We start from the raw sequence: 15,797 nt of genomic DNA on the forward strand, positions 1-15,797 counted from the left end.
AATCAAAAGCATTTGAATGAAGAAATACTAAACTTGGACCTGGCATGGTGGTGCAAGCCTATAATCCCAGCACCCAGGAGGCTGAGGCAGGAGGTTTGTTGCATATTTGAGACCAGCCTGGGCTACAAAGTGAGCTCAAGGGCAGGCTCAGCTGCATAGTGAGACCCTGTCTCAAAAAAAAAAAAAAAAATCACCAAGAAATACCAAAGCTAGTTAAGTTTTTTCTTAACTGAGAGACAAGTGGATGTGACAGTGGCATGCACATGCATCTGTGGGGCAGAGGACGGGATCGTGCATTGCGGCTTCCATTGCTGTTGTCACATACACAGCAAAACAGCTATGCTAAAAAACAAAGCGTGGCTGGTGTTAAACCCGAGACTGCTGCAGCACCCTCATCATGGTCCCCAGCAGGCCCCCAAGCCCTGGCAGTCCTGGCTGTGTGTCGGCCTCTGCTGTCTCCTCTGCTTCCTTCACGGCATGTGGCAATACCAAAGGTGCCTGACTCGGGATAGCTTCACTTAACCCATTTTCAACTTTATGAAGGAACCAAAAAGTGAGATGCATACATAGAAATCACGTGGCCTTTTGAGCTATTCCTGGTCCAGCGCATTGGCTCTAATTTTGTCTGAGCTCCAGGGCAACAGCGGGCAGTCACAGCTCTGTCCCTCAAACACAAGGGAACAGCGGCTCCATACTGGCTCCACACTGACTCCACACTTGACTCCACACTTGACTCCACAAGACAGTGATGTCCGGGGTCACGTGTGTTTGGTGCATTTTAAATCACTGTATTTCCAATGGCCATATCAGGATGTCACCCATTGTAAGTCAAGGCATATGTGTTCCAAAAGCTGCCTTGATTGATATTTTGTTTGAAATGAACCATGACGAGCCAGTCACACACACATTTGGATACCTATAGGGGCGTGTGCGAAACCCCAGGTGCCCTTCCCAGCAAGGAGAAAGAAGGGCTTTAGAAATGTTCAAGGTGTTCCATGAGCTGTCCCCCAGGTTGGAATCGTCTGTAGTGAAGTCACATTGCTGCACCTTGGTCTTGGTTCTTCTCTGTGTTTAAGTTCCTCAGCATTTTCAGGGTTCACTCAGTACCCACAAAAGGAAAGCTGGGGTTTCTGAAGTGGCAGTCTGTCTCCACTGACACCTGTCATAGCTGGTGCCCCCCACAGCAAGCCCCAGCCCCTACCAGGCCTTCTTTCTACCTCTGCCAGCCACCGCTCCTGCTGCAGGCTGTCCCTGGAGTGCCCGCCCCTGTCACACTCAGCACCCACCCAGTGTGGCTGTCACCTCTCCTCCAGTTGCCTACCAGACACCCTCCCCCCACCAGCTCCGCCTCTGGGTGCTGGCCTGGGCCTGCAGCGTGCGTGTGTGTCTCCTGTGAAACTAGAGTGAGCTTTTGCCACATGTGTCTTTCACTTGCAGGGAGCTCTTCAAAGACAGTGAGAGAGAAGTCTTTCTGCAGCCCCAGGAACTCAGGGCAGGCTTAGGAACCACGTGGGCACCTTGTAAAAGTGATCACCTTTGGGTACATGTAGACCTTAGGCACCAGTCTGGCCAGCATGTTTGCTAATACTTTTTAAAAAATTTTCCCCATGTCTTCCTTTTTTTGGTAACTAGTAGCCATGTTTTACATTAATAAAAATCAGGACCTCACACACAAAAGCCAGCATGGAATACTGAGAGATAGAAGACCAGACCACCTAGTCGCTGCTCTCCAACAACAGCTGACAGAACCTGCAGCAGCTGTGTCCTTGGACGCCCTGCCGGCCAACTGGCGTCCTGTGTGATGTCACCTGCCTGGGTCCAGGAGGCCACTCTGTGCTCATGTGGCAGAAAGGCTCCTGGTCTACCTCTTATTCTCTACTGTTGTTTTTCCTCTGGCTTTGTCAGCTGGGCTGCCACAAGCAAGTGCCCTCGGGGAGGGCTTTCCACAGTAGGGACATAGCTCTCACGGGTCCCAGGCTGGAAGTTCAGGATGGAGGTGTGGAGCGTTCTGCCTCTGGGGAGGTTCTCTTCCGGGCACATAGATGGCTGCTTTCTCATGCATCTGTTTGTGGTGGCGAGGGCGACCTTGGGCCTTTTCCTTCTCCTGTGAAGGCCCCAAGCCTTTCACCTCAGGTTCCAGGCACACCACCTCATCTAGGCCTGATGCCCTTCCAAAATGCCTACCTCCAAAAGCCATGACAAGTATGGACTAAGCTTCAACATGCCAATGTCGGAGGATACACATACTCCATCCATTAGAGGCTGGCTCCACACATCAGAGCCTTCCTCCACCTTTGTCTGTCCAGGTTCAGACTCGTGTACTTTGGTTTGCGTAGGGGACTTTCCCAGCTGCAAACTGTTCTCGTCTCCCAAATCCGGATCCAAAAGGAAGTGCCGCTCTTCATGTGTTTGAGTGTGGCAATAGGATGCCTAAGCATGAAGAGTCTATTAAGCTGAACTTTGGGTCCCCTTCTATGCCTACCTCAGTTTCCCTTTCTGCAAAATAGTAAGCATAAGGGTGTGTGTGTGTGTCCTTTCTAACCTCTTGTGCCCTGTGTCTTCTCGTGGGTGCTTTTGGGGAAACACAGAGCTCAGTGATGACTAGCACCCATCCTGCCCAGCCAGCAAGGCTCCTGGATCAGAGGCAGAGCCACACACCACGCGAGGACCAAGGCCACAAGCACAGCGTGGACCACAGCAGTGCCACCCCACCTCCCACCCGCAGCACGGCTGGTTTCCGCTCTGCTGTGTCAAGTAATGGCAGAGGCCCTGTCCGCCCGCCCCCGTTGCAGTGTTCTGCCCTGCGCTGCCTGTGCCAGTGTGTTTCCAGGTCTAAGGAAGGATTTATTGAGGCCATCACTGCTGCCTGATCCCAGCTGCACACACGAGGCACACCGGGAGAAAGAGCAGCACCTCCTCCCTGCCTCGGCTCTCCGAGGTGACACCTGCTCTCGTCATTTGTTCCCGATGACAGACCTGCTTCATGTCCCTCCACAAATACACAGCAGCTTCCTTTCCCGCGTCACTTCTTTTCTTCCTTGAGCCTCTGTCTGGTCGAGTCACTGCAGTACTTTCGATTTGGAGCAACTGCGTTTGACTAATTATCATCCCTGAGTCCCATTTATACCATTCAGCATTTTTTTCTTCTTTAGGGACAAAAATAGCTACCACGATTTGAAGACTTGCCATGGGCCAGACGCTGTAGCAATGGCCTAAGTATTTGGATATGTTCTTGCATTTAATCCTTGCAATAAATACACAGGGCCAGTGTGTTTGAGCTCAGGCTTTAAGTTTTGGGGCTGTTTTGTAGATTTTAAATTACAGAGTTGAGATCTGAGCCTGGATATTTGGTTGAAATGCTTTGTTAACTCCAGCATCATCCACCCCATGCCCTTGCTGCCAGAATACCACCTCTGTGGCCAGAGTGAGCTCTCCCTTTGTTGTCTACTACAATTGTCTTAAATCTTGGAAATAAAATAATCCCAAGCAGAGAGAGAGAGAGAGAGAGAGAGAGAGAGAGAGAGAGAGAGAGAGAGAGAGAGAGAGAGAGAGAGAGAGAGAGAGAGAGAGAGAGAGAACACTCCCCCAGCTAAGAATGCAAGTCCACATTCCAAACTCATCCCAAGGACTGTAGTTGGTAGCCAGGCTCGCCTGAAAACTTCTGAGGAAGGCAGGTTGTAAGGTCTCACCTCAGACTTCCTACAATGAAATCAGCCTTTCAGATTAGATCTGGGTGCACCTGTGCCTGCTGGTTGTAAGGTGCAGCCGGACTCCTGGGAAGGAAGCAGGAGGCACCTCCCTCTGTGCTGTTTAGCTCTGTTCTTGGGCCCCATCTTCCATCCAGTGTGGGGAGTCATGTCCTGTAGGGTAACATCAGGCTGCGCCATGGGGCAGGGTGCGCTTGCCATTCTCGTTTTGCTGTGGACCCCCCCGAGGCTCCGTGAGGACACTGAGATGTAACTCTGCTCCCAAATCCCTGCATCTGCAAGGACACAGGCCTCCTTTCTTATCCTGCACAGACACCTCCTCCCTTTGGTCCTGCTGAGAAAGGGGAAATAATACATAACTCCCAACCTGCTAGATAGTCAGATAAGCCAAACTCATGCTCCTCAAAATCGAAGAATGAATGCTAAGGAACGGTGGAGGTTAAGAGTAGGAAATGTTCATTGAGAAGCATGACTCTTGAGAGATGGGGTGGAGGGGAGTAGCTTGCCAAAGAATCCATTTCTCAGGGGGTACAGGGTAAAATCATCAAATGGGTACTATGTGGGACAAAACTATGAGCAACCAGTAAGATCCCAGCTGTATCCCCTCAGGTAACATTGAGCCAAAGCAGGTCACACAGCAAGTGCCAGGGGAGCGGGCGAGGATCCCTGTTTAGGAGCCGCTAAACCTGGCCATGCACCGGGTAGCTGATGTCTCTCTAGACTTTACTGCACAAGGTAATGCCAATTATAGTCCGTAGCTTATCGGTTGGGAAGGCATGCAGCCTTGGTCATTACGTCTTTATCTTGAGGCCTGACCTTCACTGGATGTGCCTCCAGCCACAGTCCTAGTGCAGCCTCATCCTCTGCACTGGCACCCTGAGGGCCCAGTCCCATCTGACCACCCAGAATATTTCTACCTAACTCAGAGGCCTAAACCCTGACAGTGCTATTTCTTACTCAGCTAGCCCTTTGCAAAGGTGGACCTCCGGGCATTGCTGAGGGCTGGAGGGGACGTGGTGTACCCGGAAGAGCTGCCCGCTGGGACTTCTCAGCCCTTGCACTGGACCCCTGGGACCCATAACACCTCTATTCTCCCTGCATCGTAAATAGGATCCAAAGAACCTTATTAACAGTGTGTGAAACTGACCTTCGCTTTGTTCCTTTCTGCCCTGAGTTCTTCCCATCTCATGCCACTTCACAGAGATCGCTACAAGTCCAAACCCCAGTTTCAACAAATATCAGTATGTTGAAATGTCGGGCATGTATAGACAGTTTCAAGAAAATAAATATTTCTGCAGGTCTTGGAATCAGCGTCCTTTCGGAGGTCGGCAGGCACAAGCCAGAGCTGCTTCCTGTTTCTTGGTTTCTGAGATGACCTGCCGATGGTGGAAATCTGACTCCACGGCAACGGACTATTCAATAATTGCACAGAGACAAACATCAAGATATTTTTTCACTCTAAACAAATGGACATATAACCTCACACTTTCGATTCCTCAGAATTTTAGCTACATAAAAAAAAGCAAATCTGTATTCAAACTGTCATTACCCAGAAAATTAAATCACTCCACACCTTGAATGCTTGGAAAGAAGCGGTTTTTGCGTAACAGTGTGATAGGCCTCATACTTTCTGCTATCTTATCACGCTTCCGCGCAGCTCCTCCTTCTCCTGGAAGGCACTCCCCAGGGCCGAGCGGGAATCAGCTGCATTTAGAGGAGGAAGGAGCACACACAGGGCTTTGGAGGTGATCCGTGGAGTTCCCGGGGCTGCGAGCCAGGGGAGGTCCTCCCCCTCTCACTGTTTCCAGGCCTTTCACTGGGCGGAAGGCAGGCCATTCACTGCTTGCTGGCTGCTGCGTTCTAGGCGTAGTGCCACCTGCCTAGCCCGGGTGACCTTAATCCTGGTGTCACCCATAAGAAGAGGGTTTCAGTTTATTTTGTAAAATGGCACACTGAGCCCTTAAGAGGGAAGAAGCCTCTCTGAGGCCGTCTAGCTATGAGAATTCTAACCTGAATCTGTCTGATTATAAAAGCTTCTTTGTTTTCTGTTTCTTTGGCCTGTTTTTTTTTTTTTTTTTGCCACCTTTTCATTGCTTACAAACACAAAATGAAGCGAGAGCGAGTGCTCTCAGTGCAGTTGTAAGTCTGAGAGGAGGTAATTATGTGCAAGTGGTTCCTGCCTGGTGCTGGCTGGTGCTCAGCAAGCCCGCTCTTCCTTTGTAGCTCTTTTGTTAAAGCTGTAAAGGACTCGTGTCCCGGTGTTCTGAGCTTCCCTGTCGCCCTAGAGGAGAGCCCTGCTCTTTCCGGCTGCGTTACTGTCTCCCGCACTGAGGGCCTGTGACTAGGTGCTGTCACGGAGGGCCAGCAACCAGCACTGCTTCTGGGGTGCTTGGGAAATATTCTAGCTATTTCATTTGATCCACAAGTAAGTTCCAGTGTTGAGACTGAAAAATATATATTCCAGTTAATTACATTTGAAATCTAGGTCAAGGTGTGAATTATATAATACAGAGACTTAAGGAAAAAGTTAAAATATTTTTGAAGGGTTATTTCATAGCTTCTTCTCCTTTTTAATTAAAACATTTTCTAGACTTTCAGGGGATCTTCTCCAAGCACTTTTGCAAGTGCTGAGCACCCCTTTCAATAGTTGGTCTCTGCTAGAATCACTAGGGCACGAAGGCTACCTCTTTTTTTTTAAGAGGACAAAAATATTTTTTAAAAATACCATTAGAGACAATACAGAATTTCACTAAACAAAATGACAGGAATTCAACAATGGTTGTTACATTGCATATTGGTGCCTTTAAATTAGTTATTCAGATGACCAGATATAAGCATGCAAAAATGGTCAAATTAGTTATTAAAAAATCAAAAATGAAAGAGAGAGAAAAAATAAACATTAAGTGCTCCTTTCAATAAACCACTAGAAATCAGCAGTGTATTTATCCAACCTACCCTGTGTGTGTACATAAATGTCTTTTTCCCCTTTCTTCTTTCTTTATTTTCTCCTTTCCCTCATCCTAGTTGTTCCTTCCTTTGAACACCTTTTTCCTCTTTCATAGTATCTATTGTACCTTTCAGAATTTTATCTGCTCTTTCAGATTCTTACACCAGCGAGACAACACCTTATGACAAAGTCTTTCTGGAAGATAAAATAAGCTCCTCTTTCTTTCAAGGCTTTTCCCAGCAACTCTGAGTCGCTGGCCTACCTGTTCACTGCATTTGACAACTCCCTAGGGCAGTGGGTCTCTAGACCTACTGTGTGCGGGACATCAGTGGTGCCAGGTGCTAGAGGGGGGCAGAGGGAGATAAGTCTCCCGGGGGGGCTGGAAGGCGAGAGTGTTCGGCAGGACACAGTCAGCGTGCACAGCATCTGAGCGCTGTGAGGCGTGGCTGGGTGAAAGAGTACCAGGGAAAGCAGAGTGGGCTCCCACCCCGAGGAGAGCTGGGACTGGAGATAACATGGGAAAGGCGCAGCCTCGGACAGGCTGGGTTCTGCCTCCTGGAAAGAGACAGCACAGGGCTGGGCTAGTGCTGGGAGGACGCTGTGCACCTGAAGGGCCCGACGAGCCAGCGATGCTGGGCTCCGCTGGTGGGCGCACAGAGGCCTGAGGGTAGCGGGCTGCATTCTAGCACCCGCCTCAGCCCAGAAAGGAGCTTGCGTCCACTTCCCAGCTGAAGAGCAGCTGCCACCTAAAAGGTTCGCCAGCTTCTTCCTCAGTTCTTTTGCCTGACATGTGGTCACCAGCTCCGCAGCAGGCCCGAGGATGACTGCTGTCACTGATACTGGCAGAGACAGCTCCTGCCTCTGGAATTCTTTGAGCTCTGCTTGGGTTAGCCCTGCCGTAGCCAGGAATCAGGCAAATCTTCAAAGAGGCAGTGCGAGGAGGTTGGATCTCCCTTTGGCACCCACAGGCCCTTCTACCAAAGGAAAGAGGGCTCATTGTGCCCACCCTAGCAAGGCTGGGCCTTCACGGGAATCCTGTGCCTTGCCCAAGAATCGGTAGCTGGAATGAATGGTCAGCAGAGCCAAGGAATCAGACTGAGGGCCCCTGTTACCAAAAAAGAGACACAAACAATTATTCGCTAGGCATCAGCCTGCAGGGTCTGCGGGCCACTTCACACCAACTCCAAGCTCTGAAAGGAAGGGAAAGGAAAGGTCCTGGCTCTGCTGCTTGCCTGAGTCTGACTATGCACACGTGCCTGGCTCTTCCTCTCCTCTAGTCACCTTAGGTCTCCTGAGGGGCCCTTGAGGAGTGGGCCGCTTGGTGTGCAGAACAGCAGGTGTCACGGAGGGGGCAGTCATTTCTCTGCCCAGGGATGAGGCCTCCGCTCCAGGCACTGGCGAGCATACCGTGTGCACAGCTGGACAGGTGCAGGGTCCAGACTGTCCTCAGGTGATGCGCACTCAGCATCCCCCGGCTCAGTTCTCATGGGAGAAAAGTGAATTTATCATGAGGGTGATTATAGAATTTATTTTTGCTGCCTGGAAATTCCATCTTGCCTTCCTGGTCTTTTTCCTGCTCAAGAACTCCTCCTGCTCCTCCTCCTCTTCCTCCTCCTCCTCTTTCTCCTCCTCCTTCTCTTTCTCCCCTTGGAGAAGGACTCTTGATGTGAAGTAACTTTTCTACATTGAAAGCGCCTTCAGAGTTGGACATGTGGTGCTGTCCTGCAACTCTGCACAGTGCTGTCTCTCTGCGCCGACCATCTCAGTGACCACAAGCCACGTTAGGATGGGAGTCCACCAAGGGGAGAATGGTCCACACTCAGTGCTGGATTTCCAAGGCATGGTACGATACCAGATATCTCATTAATTTTGTATATCAGTCATACTTTAGAGCAATGAATATTTTGGAGATGTTGGATTACATATTTTTAATGTGGCTCCTGGAAAATTCAAATGTGCTCATGTCCTATATCTATTGGACAACCCAGAAGATGTGGTCTCTTTTCAGTTTCAAAGGAACTCTCTGAGGTAGGTGGAAATGTCACCATCTTCAGATGAGTAAGCCGAGGCTCAGAGATACTATGTCACTATGGCTAAAGGCAGCACTGGTGGCAGGACTGGCACTGCCCGCCAGGCAGCAGCTTCTGAGCTGTGTGCTGGATGGAAGGAAGGAGTTTGGCAGCGTGCGGCGTGTGTCCCTGCACCAGCTCCTCCCGGCTTGGGGACCAAGGAGCTGTCATTGCTGCACGTGCTTCCCTGGGTCTTTCTTCTCTGGGACCTGCAGCACTGCCATTAGTCACACCACGGCCCCTTCCCTAAAGGCCAGATCAGGGGCACAGCACTCAGTGCCCAGGAGTCCCACGCTGGACTTCCTGTATGGCTCGGGCCGCTGCGCTCCGGGCGCCTTACTGTGAAGCAGAAGGCAAGGGCACCGCATGGGCCTTCACCCCCATGCTTCAAGGTCAAGGGCAGGATGACCCTGATGACTAATGAGCAGGTTCAGCTGAACTTGGGGCTCTTTTCTTTTCTGAGAGTGTTACTCAAAGGCCCGGAAACTCTGGCTATGCCACCAGGAAGTCCAAATTACCAAACTACACAAAGAACTTGGCTCCCAAAGCGCATGGTATATGTGTATATATTGTCTATGACATCTGTTAACACGTGTGGTGTGACATATATTCACACATGCACATCTGTACGTCTACATGTGTGCATACACACAGCCCCACACACATGCATGCCACATATGACAAATATATGTCATGTGCACCCAGCAGACTTCAGCTCATGTTGCCCCATATACCTCAAATGCTTTTGGAATGAAAAAGGTTTAGACATCAGTAAATTTATTTTTGGAAAGTGTTAAAATAGAAACAAGGAATTTAAAGTACTAACTGGCCAGTTTCTTTTTCCTTTCTTTTTTTTTTCCTTTTTCTGTAAAGGATAAGCTATATTTAGTTTCTCCTCTACTGTGTGCTCCTAGCTTGCCTTTCAGGGGAAATCACAGACAGAACGGGACCAGCGCCCATGAAGCAGAAAGTGCAAGGACAGTAGGACGGTGTGAATTTCCGCGCTGGCCTCTGCCTCTGTCCCGTGGATGTGGAACGCTTTGCACGGTCATTGCTCCCCAGGTCTGGATATAGAGCTGTGACCCGAGGGGGCCAGCAGCCACCACACCGTACAGCTCTCCAAAGTGTTGTAGGCAACTCCTGCCTTCACCCGTCAACCCAGCCGCACGCGCATCATGGGGACACGGTGCACGCACACACTCCCCACTTGTGTTAAAGGACAGCACAGCCAGCCAGTGCCGCGAGCAATGTGTAAGAAAGTGAATTGGACCGAGGCATTCTGCAGCCTATGGTTGACTTCCACAGGCCCACGCCCACATCTGGCCGGGCCACTCCTACCCCACACTTCCCCGCTCAAGGCCCCCTTTGATGTGCAGTGGTGCCTAAGAGTCGCCCTTGTGGTTAATTGCTTGCTTTTTAGGGTTCAGTGTTCAAAGCAGACAACCATTGTAGAAGCCCCAGATTTTGTTCCTTGTTTACACATGTTGGAAAAGTTTGAAACTCGTAGGTAGATTTTAAATCTGGTATGGAAGGGTGATGCACCCTCTGGGTGGAGAGTATTTGTACTGGTTTTGTAAACTTCACCATCACCATGCTGAGCCTGTCTGCAGCCCCTCCCTTACCATGTCCAAACAGGCAGCTTACATGAGGCTTCCTGTGCCCTCTTGGCAGGAGGGTGTCACACACAGGTTGCTGCGTGCCCCTCGTAGAAGGCATCAGAGACTTCTCTGTCATTGCGAGGCATGGCACCAGGGCCCAATGTGCTTGTTTTCTTGAAGGACTTTATGGTGTCAATGTGATCATTCTCAGAAGTTTGGTATCAGGGAGGAAGTTTGAAAAGAACCCTATGTTCACACTTCTGAATTTCAGCTCTGAGTTCTAAAATGGACTAAACATTTGTCCTTAGGGAGGAATGCCTTCTTTAAATTGGGGGTGACAGTTGTCCTGCCTCCCTGCTTTGCAGCGTAGGATTGTGCTATGGATCCAAAGAGCCAGCCGTGAGCCACCTTATACATAATGAAGCTTCTTGCACAGCAAGGCTTTTTTCCCTTCCTGGTGTGCTCGGCCCTTTGATCTCTCTAAGCTCATTTTCATCATTTCTTCCACTGCAAAGATGTTGCTAATTGGTTCAGACAAAGGGATGAACATTTGCCTTCGGAGTGCCCTACGTAGACTCCAGTCACCAGACGTGTCACCCTGCTGCTGTCCATTGTACCCATTAATATTTGTAAAATCCATGCTGCCCTATGAGCTGCTCTAAAACTCAGTCACTTAAGTTGCAATGTGTGCTCTACCTCTGGAAACAGGACAGCTGAGCTCCACACATGGCCTTGGGGTGGGGCTCTGGGTCGCACATCTTTCCCATCTTCCTCCAAGAGAGTAGTTATCCAGGGCACATCCTTCTTGCGGTGACAGCTCTAGGCAGAGGCAGAAAGCCTCTTGCAGCAAGGTTGGGTCTGGGTTGTTGCTACGTCTGCCCACACGTATTATCCAAGCCCAAGTCATGTTGCCAGGAACCACGCTGTTCCAAATGAGCCATGGCCAGAGTTGGATGCTGAGTGAAGAGTCAGGGCCAGTCATGCACGCTTCCATCCTAATAGGTTGGGAGCACCCACGGAGCACATGAAGCCCACTCCTGTGTCACCTGCCCTCCACTATAGGCTGCCTGATGTTTCCCAGGTGCATGCTGAGGTGCAAAGGCCTTGGCCAACCCTTCTGCTTACAGCAGGTGTCCACAAACTCTGGCTAGTGGGGCAAACCTGGCCCTGTTTCTATGTGGCTAGAAAGCTAAACATATAAATAATGGGTCTGTAAACAAAGTTTTATTAGAACACAGATACTCCTTTTCCTTTGTCTCTTGTCTCCGGCTGAGTTAGATCTGTAGCAGCTCCGTTGGAATTGGGTTGCTATAGAGACCGTATGTCCCACTTGGACTAAAATATTTACTCTCTAGCCATTTATAGAGTATGTTTGTCACGCACTGGGCAAGATGTACACACATATAATCCCAGCACTTGTGAGGCCAAGGCAGGAGGATCAGATGTTGGAGGCCAGCCTGAACTGCCCAGAAAGACCCTGTCTTGAAATAAGAACAGCGAAAAGGCAATCTTTTCCATCCCTCCACTTTAGGCAAAAAGAGAATAAGGAAAGTAACAGAGGTCCAGGGAGACAAATGCAAGGATGACTGCCGCTGCCCACTGGATTGCTCCTGTATATTTTATTTTATAGAAAAAGGTAAAACAGCATTTCTAACACAATAGTAAGTAAATAACCAAAGCTGTTGCATTGCATTTTGTCACCTTGAAAGTAGTTACTCAGAGTACAAGGTAGAAGAATAAAAATTCACCAATCGGTTGTACCACGGGCCTTCATTTTCACTGAACTAAGAGACACCAACAGTATAGCTAACCTGCGTTTTTCTCCCTTTTCTCTTCCTTCCCTTCTTTTCATCCACCCTAAGTTCCTTCCTCCTTTTTAAACGATTTCTTCCCATTTCACAATGTTTATATTTACATTTTAGACATTATTTACTCCTTCCATTTCTCACACCAGGGAGATGATGTGTCGATTACACATGCGGGTCTGATTCATTTCACGCATGCGTGTGGTCTCAAGTTCCATCCATTTACCTGTAAAAGTCTCCATTTTATCCTTATTTATGGCTGAGTAGTATTCCATTGTATAAAAATACAGCATAATTTTTTATCCATCTCTCAGTTGATGGGCATTAGGGTTGTTTCCAAGAGATAGCGGCCACAAAATGCGCCGCTATAAACCTGAGTGTAGGCGTATCACTGCGGTACGTGTTTTCAATTCTCCTGGGAAGACACCCAGGAGAATAACTGGGTTGAAGGGGACCTCTAGTGGTTGCACCAGGCTGTGCATTTTGGGGCTAATACTTTTTCCTTCCTCCCCTCAGTAATCTGCAGCCTGGGATGCCCTCGAGCCACTGACCGGAAGTGATCCCTGCCGGCGCTTCATGCCCCTGGGACGCGAGGCCCAGTGAAGCCCCGGTGTCCAGCATGGCCGCGCTGCTCCTGGGCGCGGTGCTGCTGGTGTTGCAGCCCTCGCTGGCGCCTTCCCACCCGGTTGTCCCCGGGGCGGAGCCCAGCCAGCAGGAGGTGCTGCGGAAAGCGGGGCCCCCCCAGGAGGCCCTCCGAGGCGCCGCAGCCGCCAACGGCTCTGCGCAGCAGCTGCCGCAGACCATCATCATCGGGGTGCGCAAGGGCGGCACGCGCGCGCTGCTGGAGATGCTGAGCCTGCACCCCGACGTGGCGGCCGCGGAGAACGAAGTGCACTTCTTCGACTGGGAGGAGCACTACAGCCGGGGCCTGGGCTGGTACCTCGGTCAGATGCCCTTCTCGGCCCCGCACCAGCTCACCGTGGAGAAGACGCCCGCCTACTTCACCTCGCCCAAGGTGCCTGAGCGCGTGCACCGCATGGACCCTGCCATCCGCCTGCTGCTCATCCTGCGCGACCCGTCCGAGCGCGTGCTGTCCGACTACACCCAAGTGCTCTACAACCACATGCAGAAGCACAAGCCCTACCCGTCCATCGAGGAGTTCTTAGTGCGCGACGGCCGGCTCAACGTGGACTACAAGGCGCTCAACCGCAGCCTCTACCACGCGCACATGCAGAACTGGCTGCGCTTCTTCCCGCTGCGCCGCATCCACATCGTTGACGGCGACCGCCTCATCAGGGACCCTTTCCCGGAGATCCAGAAGGTGGAGCGGTTCCTCCGGCTGGCCCCCCAGATCAATGCCTCGAACTTCTACTTCAACAAAACCAAGGGCTTTTATTGCCTCCGGGACAGCGGCCGGGACCGCTGCTTGCACGAGTCCAAAGGCCGGGCACACCCGCAAGTGGACCCCAAACTTCTCAGTAAACTGCACGAGTATTTTCACGAGCCAAATAAGAAGTTCTTCGAACTCGTGGGCAGAACTTTTGACTGGCACTGATTTCTAAGAAGAGGGGCTCGGGACCTTTCCTACGCTGTAACTTCTGCTGTATATCTAGGGGGTAAAAAGAATTTCAAAAAGGGCATTTAAGCTATAATTTATTTGTAAAATCCATAAATTACTTCTGTACAGTATTAGATTCACAATTGCCATATATACTAGTTATATTTTTCTACTTGTTAAATGGAGGGCATTTTGTATTGTTTTTCATGATTGTTAACATTGTGTATTATATGTCTCTATATGAAGGAACTAAAACTATTTCCCTGGGGGGGGAGATTTTCTGGAGACGCTGTCCTTTTTTGAATATAATTATCTTGCCCCAACTCCAAAGAGCTGGCTGTGTTGAACTTATTTCAGTGTGTAGAGCTTCTACTACTTCAAAGGAAGAGGCTTTTCGTGGCCCGTAGTCTGTCTGCCTCTCCTTTCTAAGTTGAGTTAAAAGTTCTTTTAATTTTTAATGTCGTGCTGTGCTCATCAGATTTGTTTCCTACTTGCATTTCTTTTCACTGAGATTTTACTTATTCCAAATAAAATCCAGAATGAGAACTTTAACCCTCTGTCAACCTCAAAGTAGAATAGAGGAAATTAAGGATGGAGAAGCCAATAAAGCTAGCAAGAAGCTAGGTCTCCACGGCCTACCTGGCTTTGTCTCACAGACTATTTGCATATAGTTTTGATTTTTAGTATTGAACAAAATCTACCACTAGCAAGATTAAATCCTGGGCTTTCAAAATGACCTGGAGTTTGCATACTGTCCCCTAGAAGGCAGCTCATCTCCAGAAAGCCACTTTGAATAGAGCACAAAAATTGCAAAATCTGCGTTTGTCTCTGTCTTTTAGATCTTGAGAAAAGCCACAGGCAGGGGGTGGCCTGCAGAGGTTCAGAGCCTGTATTTAGTCTCGTCATTTATTTCTCAAAAGGTCGGTGTGCATTTATGGACATATATCCCATATTCATTGACATAAGTATGTGGGTGTTTCAAAATTGACTCCAGACTTGGAATCCTGAATGTGAAAGACATTTTTAGCTCCCAAAGATTGAAGTGAAAAAGTGAAAAGGGCAGTAGAGACAATGTGCAAGTGCGCCTGACACCTGCGCCCTGAAAAGTGTTCCATTCCTGCCCCCGTGCAGGGACATGGTTCACACAGGCCCACCCAGCCTTCAGGCTCTTCATGAGCTCCTCACAAAGCTGTCTTGTGCAGCTGCACACATCCAGTTTCTTATCTTGGGAAAATAAAACATTCATTGCAAAGGGAAAGAAAATAGAAGAAAGCAAAACAAAAGCACTTCCTGGCATAGTTCAGAGTTAAGGAAGAGAAGTAGGCATTATTATACATAGCCTCCTATACCCAAGAAAATTTCCCACAAGCAAACTCAGGATGAAGGATTTATTGTGGCAAGTTTAAAGAAGAAGAAAGAGATGCAGGAACACAAGGAAGGTCGTGTTGACCAAGGTCATATTGACTACAAGCCAAGACTTGAAATCCATGTAGAGCCAAAGCATAGATTATTTATTTATTTATTTATTCATTTCTAGAATCCAAAGAAGCTCTGGATCAGAGAGTTCTTCCTGATTTGACCTGAATTTTGCACGCTGTTGCTAAGAGCCTTCTGGCATAAGACAGTGCCAAGCTGGGGGACTGACAAGGAGGAGCCTGCACATTCTCAGTGGCGTTATCAGGGAAGGGAGTCACCTTGGTTGTCTTTCTGCAGCCAGCTGCCTTGGCCTCAGCCTGGCCCATGCTCCACCCCAGGCCTTGCACGAACAGCAGAATGAATGCTTCCCCTTCAGAAGCCTTTCAGGTTGTCATTAACCCACTATCTCCCCAAAGGGAGGAGGGGAATATTCATAGCAGGCTTCTGGTGGGAGTGCTACCTTGTAATATGAGGAGTGCCTTCCTCTGCAGTGCATCATGGGAGCTGCTTTTATCCTGGTCATTTAGGAGCTGAAGCATAAGAGAACCAAGAAAGTTTCAATCAAGTTCCAAAGACGGTTTAAAAATGTGATACCTAAAAAAAGAAGCTAAGTAGAATCTCTGATGCCAAAAAGAGAATTATTTTTCATTATTATTATTATTATTATTATTATTATTATTATTACTATTATTATTTT

General features: G+C 49.2%; 1 protein-coding gene across 3 annotated transcripts in view; it reads left to right on the forward strand.

Annotated features, from left to right (window-relative positions):
• Nucleotides 1-14,008, forward strand: part of Hs3st1 (heparan sulfate-glucosamine 3-sulfotransferase 1) — a 33,229-nt gene extending 19,221 nt beyond the window's left edge. For 2 of the 3 annotated variants that reach the window (XM_004624563.2, XM_023723697.1), the window contains exon 2: nt 12,643-14,008. In XM_004624563.2, the coding sequence (XP_004624620.1) occupies nt 12,746-13,681 (936 nt within the window). In that variant the 5' untranslated portion in view covers nt 12,643-12,745 and the 3' untranslated portion in view covers nt 13,682-14,008. Of the gene's footprint in view, nt 1-11,852; nt 11,958-12,642 lie in introns of all 3 variants that reach the window. The other variant, XM_023723690.1, reaches the window with a different exon arrangement.
• The last annotated feature ends 1,789 nt before the right edge of the window (nt 14,009-15,797 follow it).

The sequence above is a fragment of the Octodon degus genome, unplaced genomic scaffold (assembly GCF_000260255.1).
Source record: "Octodon degus isolate 3935 unplaced genomic scaffold, OctDeg1.0 scaffold00006, whole genome shotgun sequence".
Lineage (NCBI taxonomy): Eukaryota > Metazoa > Chordata > Mammalia > Rodentia > Octodontidae > Octodon > Octodon degus.